The 15,361-nt window shown below is 41.5% G+C and overlaps 1 protein-coding gene across 3 annotated transcripts in view; it reads left to right on the top strand.

Annotated features, from left to right (window-relative positions):
- drc1 (dynein regulatory complex subunit 1 homolog (Chlamydomonas)) overlaps nucleotides 1-15,361 on the top strand; it is a 111,757-nt gene that overhangs the window by 57,662 nt on the left and 38,734 nt on the right. For all 3 annotated transcript variants that reach the window (XM_068023706.1, XM_068023696.1, XM_068023687.1), the window contains exons 8-10: nucleotides 5,613-5,752; nucleotides 8,344-8,478; nucleotides 14,238-14,473. In XM_068023706.1, coding sequence (XP_067879807.1) covers nucleotides 5,613-5,752; nucleotides 8,344-8,478; nucleotides 14,238-14,473 — 511 coding nt within the window. The remainder of the gene's footprint in view (nucleotides 1-5,612; nucleotides 5,753-8,343; nucleotides 8,479-14,237; nucleotides 14,474-15,361) is intronic.

Raw genomic sequence — 15,361 nt, 5'->3', positions numbered from 1 at the left:
AGGAAATGTGAAGTGATACATTTTGGTAGGAAGAACATAGAGTGACAATACAAAATAAAGGGTACAATTCTAAAGGGGGTGCAGGAGCAGAGGGACCTGGGTGTATAAGTGCATAAGTCATTGAAGGTGGCAGGACAGGTTGAGAGAGCAGTTAATAAAACATCCAGTATCCTGGATTAATTCATTAATAGGGACACAGAGCACAAGAGCAAGGAGGTTATGGTGAACTTGTATAAGACACTAGTTCAGCCTCACCTGGAGTACTGCATCCAGGTCTGGGTGCCGCACTTTAGGAAGGATGTGAACGTGTTAGAGAGGGTACTGAAAAGATTCACGAGAATGATTCTAGGGATGAAGAACTTCAGTTATGATGATAGATTGGAGAAGATGGGACTGTTTTTCTTGGAGAAGAGAAGGCTGAGAGGAGATTTGATAGAGGTATTCAAAATCATGAGGGGTCTGGACAGAGCAAATAGAGAGAACCTGCTCTCACTCGTGAAAGGATTGAGAGCGAGAGGGCTCAGATTTAAAGTAATTTATGAAAGAAGCAAAAGCGACATGAGGAAAAATGTTTTCACACAGGAATGCACTGCCTGAGAGTGTGGTGGAGGCAGGTTCAATTGAAGTATTCAAAGGGAATTAGAAAAGGAAGAATGTGCAGGGTTACAGGGTGAAGGAGGGGGAGTGACACTAGGTGAATTGCTCATTCGGAGAGCCGTTGCGGACACGATGGGCTGAATGGCCTTCCTCTGTGCTGCATTATCAAGACTCTATGGCCTAGAATTATACACTCCCACAGGTGCGGGCTGGTGGTGGTGGCAGGGTGGGGGTGCAGCCATTCCGCCGTCTTCCCGTCCCCGCTGCAATTTTACCAGGGGCGGTAATGATCCGTCCGCCCCAGGCCAATCAAGGCCCTTAAGTTGCCAATGAATTACCACTTAAGGGACTTCTCCCACCGCGGCTAGTATTTTACCAGCAGCTGGTGGGTGCCTAGGAGCCCCAGTATGCCGCCAGGTTTTACCTGGCATCCTCCTTCCAGGCTGTGGGGGCGGGCCCTCCTGATCGGGTATCCTGTGCCCCATGGACAGCCCCCCTCAAAGCTCCAACCGCCTCCACTAAAATAAAGACCCCTCTCCTCCCAACCGACCCCCCCCTAGCCTCGCCAGGGCCTGACCGATTGTCCCTGGTGGGGCTCCAAAACTTACCTTTCTTCTGGGGCCGGTGTCTCTCTTGCTGCTGATGCTGGGTGCAATCCCAGCAGTAGCCACTGCTCCCGGTGCCGCTGCTGAGACTAAGAGCTGCCAGCACGCTGATTGGCTAGCAACTCTTGGAGGTGGGACTTCCTGCTTTAAGGAGGTGGAAGTCCTGCCCAAGTCCAATTAAGGGCCTGGGCCACGTAAAATTCTGGCCTGGCTCCCCAGGCCTGGTGGAGGTGGGCTTGTCCCTGCTTTTCTGGCTGGTGGGCAGGACCTCCTGCCCAACTTAAAATTCCGGCCTATGAATACCTATTTTGCTGTTTCATTTTCTTTTGCTTTGTTTATGGTTATCACCTTTTCTCTGCTTATTGTCTTACTTTTCTTTGCAAAAATATACTTTATTCATAAAATTTGTGGAAAAAAATACATTACAAAACAATTCAAATTGGACATTTCCGAAAGTGCAATACAGAACATGAGGTGCCTCACTACTCTTGCCATTGCTTTTTATATACAATTTACATTACATACCAAAACCTTCTCTGGTGCATACAGCCTGAGAGATTTTACACGGGTTCCAGTCCCTCATTATACTATGGCGGGAGGACCTTACACAGTGGCCTTTCTCCACTGATTACTGCTAAAATTACTGGAAGAATTTGTTACCATTATGTTTTGCATTAGCAAGTGTGGTTTGTTTCCAGGCCCCTCGCTGTCTCTGTGATCACACTTTTAATATGTTTCTGCATGTTCTTGAATTCATAGCAGTGAGTCTTTCTCCTTGTAGGATTTGTGGAGGTCATTTTTTTGCTTTATTTCACCTGATGAATTTATTAATCTATTTAGGATTGTGCTTGTTCAATCTTGGATGCGTATTTATCCTGCATGCTCACTCATGCTTTTAAAGACAGGTAGTAAGAGTTTCTATAGATATGTAAAAAAGAAAAGAGTTAACAAAGTGATGTTGGTCCTATAGAAAGTGAGAATTTATAATGGATAATAAGGAGATGGCAGGTGAATTGAGCAGATACTTCGCATCAGTCTCCACTATTGAGGATACAAATAACATCCCAGTATTAGCTGTAAGTCAGGAAATGGAAGGGAGGGTGGAACTCAAGAAAATTACAATCACCAGGGAAGTGTTATTGAACAAATTGTTGGAGCTGTGGGCTGACAAGTCCCCGGGTGCTGATGGACTTCACCTTAGGGTGTTAAAAGAAGTGGCGAATGAGATAGTTGATGCGTTAGTTTGAATTTTCCAAAATTCCCTAGATTCGGGGAAGGTTCCGTTAGATTGGAAAATAGCGAATGTAACTCCTTTATTCAAAAAGGGAGGGAGACAGAAAGCAGGAAACTACAGGCCAGTTAGCTTAATATCTGTCTTGGGAAAAATGTTAAAAGCTATTAAAGATGGTATGGCAGGGCATTTAGAAAAATTCAAGGTAATCAGACAGCGTCAACATGGTTTTGTGGAAGGGAAATCGTGTTTAACCAATTTATTGGAGTTCTTTGAGGGAGTTACATGTGCTGTGGATAAAGGGGAACTGGTAGGTGTATTGTACTTTCCGAAGGCATTTGATAAGGTGCCACATCAAAGGTTATTGCACAAAATAAAAGTTCATGGTGTAGGGGGTAACATATTGGCGTGGATAGAAGATTGACTAGCTAGCAGGAAACAGAGACTAGGCATAAATGGGTCATTTTCTGGTTGGCAAGATGTAACGTGGTGTGCCACAGGGATCTGTGCTGGGGCCTCAACTTTTTACAATTTGTATAAATGGCTTAGATGAAGGGACCGAAGGTATGGTTGCTAAATTTCCTGATGACACAAAGATAGGTAGGAAAGTAAGTTGTGAAGAGGACATAAGGAGGCTACAAACAGATATAGATAGGTTAAGTGAAAGGGCAAAGACCTGGCAAATGGAGTATAATGTGAGGAAGTATGAAATTGTCCACTTTGGCAGGAAGAATAAAAAAGAAGCATATTATCTAAATGGTGAGAGATTGCAGAGCTCTGAGATGCAGAGGGATCTGGGTGTCCTCGTGCATGAATCGCAAAAGGTTAGTATGCAGATAAAGCACGTAATGAGGAAAGCTAATAGAATGTTAGCGTTTATTGCGAGGGGAATTGAATACAAAAGTAGTGAAATTATGCTTCAGCTATAAAGGGCATTGGTGAGACCACATCTGGAGTACTGTGTACAATACTGGTCTCCTTATTTAAGGAAGGATGTAAATGCATTGGAGGCAGTGCAGTTTACTAGACTAATACCTGGAATGGGCGGGCTGTCTTACAAGGAACGATTGGACAGGCTAGGCTTGCATCCACTGGAATTTAGAAGAGTAAGAGGTGACCTGATTGAAACATACAAGATCTTGAGGAGTCTTGACAGGGTGGATGTGGAAAGGATGTTTCCCCTTGTGGGAGAATCTAGAGCCAGGGGTCACTGTTTAAAAATAAGGGGTCGCCCATTTAAGATAGAGATGAGGATAAATTTTTTCTCTCAGAGGGTCGTGAGTTTTGGAATTCTCTTCCTCAAAAGGCGGTGGAAGCAGAGTCTTTGAATATTTTTAAGGCAGAGGTAGATAGATTCTTGATAAGCAAGGGGGTGTAAGGTTATCGGGGGTAGGTGGAAATGTGGAGTAATCAATTCAGCCATGAACTTATTGAATGGTGGAGCAGGCTCGAAGGGCTGAGTGGCCTATTCCTGCTCCTAATTCAATTATTTGTATGTGAGTGTGTTCCACTTAAAGTGTTGTTGAACAACATTTCTTCCCTCCTGGTCAATTTGCTTAGGCAATGCCCTCATTTTTCTGAAGTTAGCTCTTTTAAAATTACATATTTGGCTCATGTTATTTCTGAGTTCCAGATTATATTGAATCTTGGCCATGATGTGGTTGCTGTTGCACAGTGATATGCATTCCATTTCCTCTATGCAATTTATATAATGTATTTATCTTGCATTTATATATTGCCTTTAACATAGTAAAATATGCTTCACAGGCAAATTGAGCCAAAGAAAGAGATTTTAGGACAGGTGACTAAAAACTTGGTTTCGGGGGTAGGTTTTAAAGAGCTACTTAAAAGAGTAGAGAAGGATGGAAAGGTTTAGGGAGGGAATTTCAGAGCTTGGGGTCGAGATGGCTGAAAACATGGCCAGCAGTGGTGGAACAAAGGAAGTGGGGGATGCACAAGAGACCAGAGTAGGAAGAATGCAGAGTTCTTAGAAGGTTATAGGGCTGGAAGTGGTTATAGATAAAGGACTAGGCAAAACTAGTCCTAAGTTGGGAGCAGCCACATAGCTATTTCTGCACTTTACACAACACAATCAAGTTAGTTTTTGTATATTTTAAAGGAGAGGAAAGACATAATGCATTAGATGATTACATTATATTCATTTATTGTCCTAAAGCATGGCAAGTGTCCAATTAAGTTTACATTAATAAGCCTTCCCAACTAATTAGCAATAGATAGGATTAATGTAAAAATAAGTTACTTTTCCATTGTTTAATTGTGTCCATTTTGCACACAGAACATAGAATCATACAGCACATTAAGAGGCCATTCGGTCCATTGTGCCAACTCATTGAAAGAGCGATGCAATTCATCTCATTCCCTTGTTCTTCCTTCATAGCCTTGCAAATTATTCCTTTTCAAGCCTTTATCCAATTCCTTTTGAAAGTTACTACCTAATCTGCTTCCACCACCCTTTCAGGCAGTGCATTTGAGATCATATCTCCTCACCACCCCCTGGATGTTTTGCTAGTTGTCTTAAAAGGGTATCCTCTGGTTACCAACCCACTTGCCAGTGAAAACAGTTTCTACCTATTTGCTCTCATCAAAACGCCTTGTAATTTTAATCCCCTCTATGAAATCTCCTCTTAACCTTCGCTGCTCTAATAAAAACCCCATTTTCTCAAGTCGCTCTACATAAATGAATTCCCTTATCCCTGGTATCATTCTTCTTAACCTCGTCTGCACTCTCTGGAAATGCTGAGCAGGTTAGTCACCAACTGAAAAAGCCAGTTTGAGATTTTAGCTGTGTCCCTTCATCAGACCACCAGTTCAGATAGTGATGGAAGACTTCAAGCAGTATGCACTTCAACTGAAAAACACTGAGAATCGCAGCAGTGGATTCCACTCTTCCAATCTTGGCTTGTTTCTGGAGTGCTGTGCAACACACAGGTGAAGGGCTGGTGGCCACTGATGGAAATAAATTGAGAAGATAAATTCTGAGTACCATACAAGATTTTTATTGTGCATTAAATGCTATTGAAGTGTGCGTGGTTTTCTCCCATATGCCAGTGACAACACTGAGCAATGAATGACTTGAAACCCAATGATGAAAAATTGTATTTTTTATAATAAATAAACACACAAAGCAGCATAATTTAAGACCTTTATTATTTATTCAGATTCTAGAGCAGCAGCTGGAGCAGATGAAAGCTACATACCAACTAAACCAAGAAAAACTTGAATACAACTTCCAGGTTTTGAAGAAACGTGATGAGGAGAACACGGTCACAAAATCGCAACAAAAGAGGAAGATTACTAGGTTACATAAAATTGCATAGAATTTTACAGCATAGAAACATGCCATTTGGCCCATCAGGTGTTTATGCTCCACATGAGCCTCCTCCCAGTTATTCCATCTCACCCTATCAATGTGTCTTATTCCTTTCTCCCCCATGTACATATCTAGCTTCCCCTTAAATACATCTATGCTATTAACCTCAACCATTCCATATGGTGGCAAATTCCACATTCTCATCACTCTCTGAATAAAATGTTTCTCCTAAATTCCTTATCGGATTTATGAGTGACTAACTTACATTAATGGCACTGAGTTTTGAACTCTCTCACAAGTGGAACAATGTGGTTTGAAAAAAATTCAATGGATTTAGCTAATAACTTCATTAGATTTGTGCAATCTTTCTGTTGCCTTGTTGCTATAAAATATATTGGAACCATCTTAATTTATATAGCTACCTTATTGAAGGAAAGTTTCTCTTCCTTTCCCCACTCTCACCACAATGACCTGAAGTAATTGTTTGATGAATAAAAGACCACAATGTGTAGTTAAATGAAACTCAGAACTCAACAGGCAGATAGATCCAGTTGATATTTTATTTGTATAGTTTTTTTCCGTATTTCTATTTGAGAGAGCAAAAGCAAGTATCAATGCACACAACACTGCTAGGCAGTATGCAAATTAGCCTGTAGTGAGTCAGCCATCCATTTTTCCCTCTCTCCCTCCTTATTCTGTGGTAAAGTGCTTGACCTTTGTTTATGCGTACTTACTGGCTTGGTCCAGATAATGAACGCCCATTATGAGGTATACTGGGTCCAAACGTATGTCTCAATTTCCCATATTTTGGGTGTACCGTGACTACACCAGCATAGTGATTATCTTTGTTTAAAATTGCTACTGCAAAACGATAGTAGGGAAATGAGCTGTACAAAACAGGAAGGTCTAGAAAATCCTCGGTTTTATCCGTGGTCTGGGCAGTATTTGCTGACCTCAGCCAAAATAGCAGTAGGATTACTAAAATCTGTATTGACCAAGGGCAACGGCAGAAATATTAGCTATAGTTCCTGTTGGGCGTATATAGGGTATTGTCAGATTGCCTTTAAGTGGAGGTATTATAGGATGTTGTCATACAACCTTTACCCTCTATACAAGTTCAAGGACTAGGAAACACTTAAATGTCTGGTTAATATATTTTTCGAGCGCTCATTCATTCTCTGTAGCTTTCAAAGTCTTATCTCTTCCCAGTACATCCATAACATGGGTGGCACAGTGGCGCAGTGGTTAGCACCGCAGCCTCACAGCTCCAGGGACCCGGGTTTGATTCTGGGTACTGCCTGTGCGGAGTTTGCAAGTTCTCCCTGTGTCTGCGTGGGTTTTCTCCGGGTGCTCCCGTTTCCTCCCACATCCAAAGACTTGCAGGTTGATAGGTAAATTGGCTGTTATAAATTGCCCCTAGTGTAGGTAGGTGATAGGGAATATGGGATTACTGTAGGGTTAGTATAAATGGGTGGTTGTTGGTCGGCACAGAGTCGGTGGGCTGAAGGGCCTGTTTCAGTGCTGTATCTCTAAATAAAAAAAAAAATAACATTCATACCAGGCTACTCCCATACAGTCTACTAACTGTCTGGCTATTTTTTTTAATTTCTTTTCATGGATGGTTAATGAGGTAATGCCCACCAAACTTCAGGCTCAACTTTTGTAACTACTGCAGAATCAATCTTTAATATGTGTGTGTATGTTTCTATGCTATATTAAGAAAAGCTTATTTTGGCTATTCTACTTAATATGCCTATGCTTACAATTCCCACTCTTGATTACTATTCAGTGACTGCTGCTAGTGTTTAGGATTGGGTTAGCTGTCATAGTCTCACAATGAATATCCAGTTGACAGTCATTGTCTAGACTTCCACATTTAGGAGTAGCACCAGAGGGTTGCTAGTGACCGTAGAATCATATGCCAGCATGAGTCAATGCTTTCAAGACAGAGAGAGCAGCAAAGATTATAGCAAAACATATGTACTTACTATTCTAGGTCAGTTTGCAGTAAACAGTATCAGTGGTTGTCACCTTAATTCAGGAACTTGGTGCCTTAGAGTAAAAGGATATTCTATGAATATAAGATATTGCTTCCTTTTATATTTAGGCAGAATAATTTAAAAGGTCCAAAATGTTGGGAAAGATCTCACCAAGACCTTCTAGAAAGGTTAAAGTATTTCACTAAAATATTGAGAAAATGGCCATCTTCTATCAGTAGAAGCAATGTACACACTTGATGCCAACCGCTTAGTATTTCAGTGGGATAAGGACATTGCATTCAAAGCACTGTTTTAATTGAAAATTGTATTATTTTCCTTGAAATGACTGAAAAATTGATAATTCACCAGAACCCATGAAGCAAGAGCATTGCCACTGAGCCAAGGTGACACTAAAATCAGTTTAATGATAAAAATGGGCTTCAAATAGTTGCTGGTCTGATCTACTGGCCTTGGGGGTGGCAAGTACCCTGAGGTAGAAAGGGTTACTGATGTGCAGTGGTTGATACAACAGGTGTGCAATAGCATACTCTTAAAATGATCCCTCTGATTAAAATGTCTCTCATGTGAATTGCTTCACAGGCAACATGATATTCTGAACAAGCTGATGGAAAAATTGGCTAAACAAGAGAAGATGTATCGAGAAGAAAATCAGGCCCTAACTGACCAGTACAAGAGGACTGTAGAACTATATAAGGACTTGCAGAAAAAAATGAGGTTTTTGAATCATAATTGAAAATGTATCTGTTGTACATATCAATAAGGCTATCTTTGAGTACTTCCTCATACCTTTCACCAGCCAAATTTCCTTAACTTCCTTCAATCTCATTTGCTACTGCATCTGTCTGGAAAAAAAATCTCCCAAGTTCTTTACAAACATGCTCTCAAACTCTGTACTGCCTGGCCTTTAGCCTTCCATTCACCACACTATCTCTGCAGTTGTTGATTTTTTCATCCATTCTCTTGCCCCCAGCAAAGCCTTCATTTTTTCCCATTCTCTCTCTAGGATGGCCCCTGTCTTTGTTTCCTCAAGACCAAGGGGTGCACATAGTTGGCACACAACTGCCTTAGCTATCCAAAGTCAAATCTGGCTTGACCATGTCAAGCTTGACCATGCCTTACCTCTGTTGGGAAAATGGTCCACTACTCTAGACCCATCCTGAAGGGCAAAGATTACCCCAGGCTCATTTTCTAACAACCACTTCCTTAAACTCTTCTCCCCTCTTCCTCCAGCCTCATTTGTAACAAGAAGTGTAAGGGGATAACTGAATTCTTCATCTTCCACGAAAGAGACTATCTGTTCAGTTGCCTCTGTGCTTTCCCTTTTCCTTCTGCCCATAAAGTCCCATCCCTGCCAGAACCCTGAACCATTGTCATAGAGTCATAGAGTTATACAGCACAGAAACAGGCCCTTCTGCCCATCATGTCTGTGCCAACCATCAAACACCTATCTATTCTAATCCCATTTTCCAGCACTTGGCCCGTAGCCTTGTATGCTATGGCGTTTCAAGTGCACATCTGAATACTTCTTAAATGTTGCGAGAGTTCCTGCCTCTACCACCCCTTCAGTTAGTGTGTTCCAGATTCCAACCACCCTCTGGGTGAAAAAGTTTTTCCTCAAATCCCCTATAAACCTCCTGCCCCTTACCTTTAAATCTATGCCCCTTGGTTATTGATCCCTCCGCTAAGGGAAAAAGTTCCTTCCTATTTATCCTATGAATGCCCCCTCATAATTCTGTATACCTCAATCATGTCCTCCCTCAGCCTTCTTTGCTCTAAGCTTCTCCCCAATCTCCCTCTTGCCCTCTCCAAGCTTAACTCATCCATAGGACTCAGCTTCTGCTCCCCAATTCCATTCTCACTCAACCTTTGGTCACCCAATTCCCTTCCTGGTCTCCATTTCAGCTGATATTGTAAACAATTTCTCTCCTCAGGCACTGTCCTTTCTTTCAGAAGTGCTATAATTATCCCCTTCCTCTAAATGCCCATGTTGTGTCCTCACTAAAGACTTGCATTTATTCGGCACCTTTCATGACCTCAAAGCACTTTACAGCCAATGAAGCACTTTTGAAGTGTAGCCACCATTGTAATGCAGGAAATGCAGCAATTTGCATATAGCAAGATCCCACAAGCAGCAATGTGAGAATAACCAAATGATCTGTTTCAGTGATGCTGATTGAAGGATAAATATTTTCCAGGGCATCGGGTATAAACCCTTGCTCTTCATCGGATTGTGCCATGGAATCTTTTACACTCACTTAGGAGGGCTGTTGGGGCCTCGGTTTGACATCTCATGCAAAAGACGGCATCTCCGACAGTGCAGCACTCTCTCAGTACTGCACAGGAATGCTAGCCCAGATATTGTATCGAGTATCGAGTGAAAACTATTGTCCCATCTCCAACCTCTCCTTCTAGATCTGTGCCCTCCACTCCAGCAACTTCCTGTTTGACTCCCACAGCCCCAAACCAGCCCTAAGCAAAATCAATGACTATGTTAGTTGTGTCTATAATGCATTATCTAGCTTTCAACAAAGTAAATGACACAATCCTCCCAGATGCATCTCCTACACTATCCAGCTTTGTGGAACTGTCCTTGCTTGGTTACACTTTTACCTATCTATTTGTACTTAGAGAATTTCTAGCAGTGGCTTCTCTTTTCATTCCTGCATTGTTACCTTTGGAGTCCCCCACATATCCATCCTGTTTTGCTTGCACATCACACCTGTCTGTGTTGACCTACATCAGCCCTAGCCCAACACATGTCTTAAATTTAATATTCTCTTTCCTGTGTTTCAATCTCTTGATGATCTCGCACCTTCCTGTCTCTCTAACCTCCTGTAGCCCTACATGCCTTTTTGTACTCTCCATTCCTCTGATTCTCATCTCTTGTGTTTGTAAATGCAGTCTTTCTTTCTTTGCTTCCGCCCTTCACCCCACCATTGGTGGCTATACCTTCAGTCACCTTGTCCTTCATTTTGGAATTTCCTGCTTAAACCCCTTTGCTTCAACACCTCTCTCTCATAAGACCCTTCTTAAAACCCACCTGTTTGACCAGGATTTTTGGTTAATCCTCTAATCTCTCCACTTTTTCTCAGCCTCTTTTTTCCTTATGTGTCTGTGAGGCACCTTGAGACACTTTGCCATGTTATAGATCAAGGTTGTCCAACATATGGCTCGCAGGTCAGGATCCAGCCCATCAAGGGTTTCCATCCGGCCAGCGGATGTATTTCAGAGATGAGAAATTTTCCATTGTCGTCTCCTTTCATACTGGCTTTTTAAAAAAATCACATTGTCAGCTTCACAGCCGACAAGTGCTGACATCGGGAACAGTGGGTTCCCAACTTTGGACAGATTCAGGTTTTCTGGGCAGGTTCTGACTTTTTTAAAAGCCTGCCAGAAAACTCCTAATATGTTCGAAGTTAGGCAACTGCTGTTCACGATGTCAGCACCTGTCAGCTGTGAAACTGACAGCACGATTTAAAAAAAAACCTGACCAAGCTCTAAAGCTGCTGTGTGTGTTCAGCGCTCCCGCTCCTTGCAATTATCAGAGAGAGGGGAGGGGGCAGAGAGAGAGAGAGATAGGGAGGGAGGGGAGAGAGAGAGAGTGGGGGGGGGGCAGAGACAGAGAGATGGGGGACACAGAGTGAGGAAGACACAGAGAGGGGGAACAACACAGAGAGAAGGGAACACAGGGAGGGAGAGAGTCAGGGAGAAAGAGTGATCAAGATCACTCCTGACAGATGGACATCTATCCGGAATACTCTGTATCACTACAAGTGTGCGGGAAAACATTGATTACTTGTGCAAGCAAAAAAGTGCCAGGTATCTCACAAAATCAGTGTCCAACATAGTGATGAGAAAGTAAGTCAATAAATTAATCTTCTCATGCGGAGTTTGCAAGTTCTCCCTGTGAACCGCGTGGGTTTGCGCCGGGTGCTCCGGTTTCCTCCCACAGCCAAAGACTTGCAGGTTGATAGGTAAATTGGCTGTTATAAATTGCCCCGAGTATAGGTAGATGGTAGGGAAGGTAGGGATGTGGTAGGAATATGGGATTAGTGTAGGGTTAGTATAAATGGGTGCTTGATGGTCGGCACAGACTCGGTGGGCCGAAGGGCCTGTTTCAGTGCTGTATCTCTAAATAAAAAATAAATTTAAAAAATGCACATTTTTTGTTGTTTTGATTATTAGTAAGATAAATTTTGAATGCCTTTATCTTTCCAAAATTGTCTCAGTGGGTCCCTACGTTAGACAAAAATTGTAATGTGGCCCTCCATGTGAAAAGGTTGTACAACCCTGTTACAGGTGGTATTTTAATTCAAGTTGAATGATGCTGTTTCATTAGGCTAGACTGATACTGAAATTGAAGTGCTATTGATATCGCATGCAGTATACATTCTATTATATACATAGGCTATTAACACTTGCTGATAAATTAGGAAGATTAGCATTCCATTCAATAAATATGTTTTGACTATTATGTTCTAGCATTGCCAAGTGATTCAGGAAAATGTCTTTGTTTCCCTGTACCTTTTGGTATTAACACCAGCGACTTCACAGAAGACAGCTCTCTTATCCTGCATATTTGTATTATAATCATCCTTCTCGAGGCAGCAGTTATTAGCTAGCTGAAGGTTTGCCTGATATGTTAATGGAACAATCCACACTTCCTAAAATATTTACAACTATGTATACCAGTCATAAATTCTGCTACTCCACCAGTTATGAGGCCTGGATTGTATAGTACTCACATTCTGCCAAACTGATTTTAGCATGAGGAGTCCCAATTCCAAAGTTACTACTATTATGTCCTTATTCATTTTTAAAGCTGTAAATGGTGGAATAGGATAAGGAGGAGGGGGAATTGTCACAGGATGAACATACCATATGAAGAACCAGCCTCCTCTTAACATGCAGGTCTTGGCTGTGATCATTAGCCATTTTCCAGAATGCATTCAGTAATTATCAAGTTCTTATTAGCAAGACTAATTATGTGAAGGGACTGCATCTTGAGGGTATTTGCTAATAAGTTCAAACAATATTTAGGTCAATAGTAAGACCATTTTTGAAGTGATATGTGCAGTCTTATGTTGCGATCACCTGGTTCATAGTGTGTATTAATTTTCTAGAGGTAACTTTTAATTTGGGAATTGACTTTTTTTAATGCAAGACAAATGAATTCACCCGGTTTGAGAAGCTGGCAAACAAGCCTAGAGCGTTACAAATCAAAGGGTGGTCCATGTTTATTTAGTAAGGTCATATTGGGAAGTGTAAAGACCCTACACAATGAGAATCTCCCACCCCTTGTTGATGGAAATGGTGTGAGTGCAGCTTCCTCAGTCCGGGGTTTAAATTATTCATGTGATTTCCCAGATCAGAGACGATTTGAAGTTGAAAACAATTAGTTTAAATTGCTATGTGGGACATCCCACATGTATCACAGACTGTGGAGATAGCTGATGCAATGGGTGCCTGTTGGCATTTTGATCTGTGTGTGCTTGCTGACACAGACAGGCGGTTGGCTTTTGGAAAGCAAGTCAGCTTTTTGAAAGCTGTTGGCTTTTGGAAATCAGTTGGACACAGGAGCAAAGAGACCAGCAGGAATCAGGGTTGTTTCTGTTTTGAGGCAGGCCCATGCTCAGTTGGGAAATCCAGATTCTGGAGGTGATCTCATACCTTGGAGGACAGCTGAGAAATTAAGGAAATCAAAGTGAATTCCTAAGAGCTGTGGTACACTTTGGATTGGTCCCAGGAGAAGTGAACAAGCCACCAAGATCTTGTAAAGTATAGGGAACTCCTAGGGTGATGGTGTTGGGGGGGCGGGGCGCACGGGTGGGGTGGCGGGGAATAAAAGGTAAACGGAAGTGTTCTGTAAGATTTTAAGTTTCAAATATAAATGTCTCAGGTTGTAATGTTAAATTAGTAGTATTTTGCTTTGTTTAACTCTTGTACAGTAAAGTTTTTGTTTAAAATGTGAAATCTTGTGGCATAATTCTTTCAGTAATGACTGGGAACTCAACTTTCTCTTTTTAAGTGTTAACGGTCCCTAATGGGATGGTAACACTTAGGCATCCAAGTTTTAAAGGGTCATTACTGTGTTAGAGAGGGTTGAGGGAAAAAAGACATGGATGATTCTGTGACTTTGGACTTTAGGTTATGACGAGGGGCTTACAGAGCTGAATTGGTATTATTGGAGAAAGGAAGATTGAGAGAAGAGAATGATTTATGTCTAGAAAGTGCTAACAAACGTGAATACGTTGATACAAGCAGGTCCTATAATTTTCAATATTAGCACAGAATTATGCAAATATAAAATGTTAAGATCGCAAGTAAGACTAGAGATTGGAAGGGGTTTTTTTTTATTGCAAGTCTCCTAGACTATTAACGTGCTGTTTTGACACATTTTTCTAAAAATAAAACTTGATAAATGTTTGATTAGAATGTTGGAAAAATCAGTACTGTATCTTTTCTTTTATCAGACGTTTTGCTGCAATTGATGCAAAGAAATTCGAAGGTGTTTGGTTAATGAATGAGAAAGAGGCAAAGGATCTAGTCAGGAAGGTCCTTGATGCTGACCGAATAATTCATGAGCAACAGTTGGGCTTGAGTTGGACAGCTCCAGATCTGTGTTTTATGAAGAATGTTGGACCGATTGTATCCTGTGCCAAGAAGAAAAAATCAGCTGCCCAGCTGGCTGAAGAAGTTATTCTGGGAGGTAGGAATTTTTTAATGTGTGTAGGTGTTGTATAGGAAAATAAAAGTTGGACTGGAACTTGTAGCAACCTTTAAATGATAAATAGTCACTTGTAAATAGCCAAGATACTTTTCAAGTATTTTAATCAGTTGATAACTTAAAATGAAATAACTTAATTGGGCATTTTGCCCTGATATCAATCACTTTAAATCTATGCCCCCTAGTCACTGACACCTCTGCTAAGGGAAATGGGTCCTTCTGGCCCCTCACAACCTTGTACACCTCAATCAAATCTCCCCTCAGCCTCGTCTGTTCCAAGGATAGCAACCCCAGCCTATCCAATCTTTCCTCATAGCTACAATTTTCCAGTCCTGGCAACATCCTCGTAAATCTGGAGTGTTCTACGATATGAAAACTGATGACAGTGATAAATTCTTTTCTATTCATTCTTGGGATGTGAGCCTCACTGGCAAGGCCAGCATTTATTGCCCACTGAGTGGCTTGCTAGGCCATTTCAGAGGGCAGTTAAGAGTCAACCACATTGCTGTGGGTCTATAGTTACATGTAGGCCAGACTAGGTAAAGACAGCAGATTTCTTTTCCAAGGACATTAGTGAACCAGATAGTGAATTAACGGTTTCTACTGCAAAATGATGCTTTTATGATCATTATTAATGAAACTAGTAATTTATTCCAGATATGTTAAGTAATTGAATTTAAATTGCACCAAATGTTATGGTGGGATTTGAACCCATGTATCTGGAAAATAAGTAATCCAGAGGCCTTGACTGGTCTAGTAACACTACCATTACAGTACCATCCTCCCTAGTAATGAAAAGGAAAATCCTCAAGCTTCTCTTTGGTGGCTGCCTTGAGGTATTTAAGTATGAAACACTGTGCAGAAATCATA

Source organism: Heterodontus francisci, chromosome 3 (assembly GCF_036365525.1).
Source record: "Heterodontus francisci isolate sHetFra1 chromosome 3, sHetFra1.hap1, whole genome shotgun sequence".
In the NCBI taxonomy this organism is placed as follows: domain Eukaryota; kingdom Metazoa; phylum Chordata; class Chondrichthyes; order Heterodontiformes; family Heterodontidae; genus Heterodontus; species Heterodontus francisci.
The sequence above is the reverse complement of the archived record's forward strand: the minus strand, read 5'-3'. Positions and strand labels throughout refer to the sequence as shown.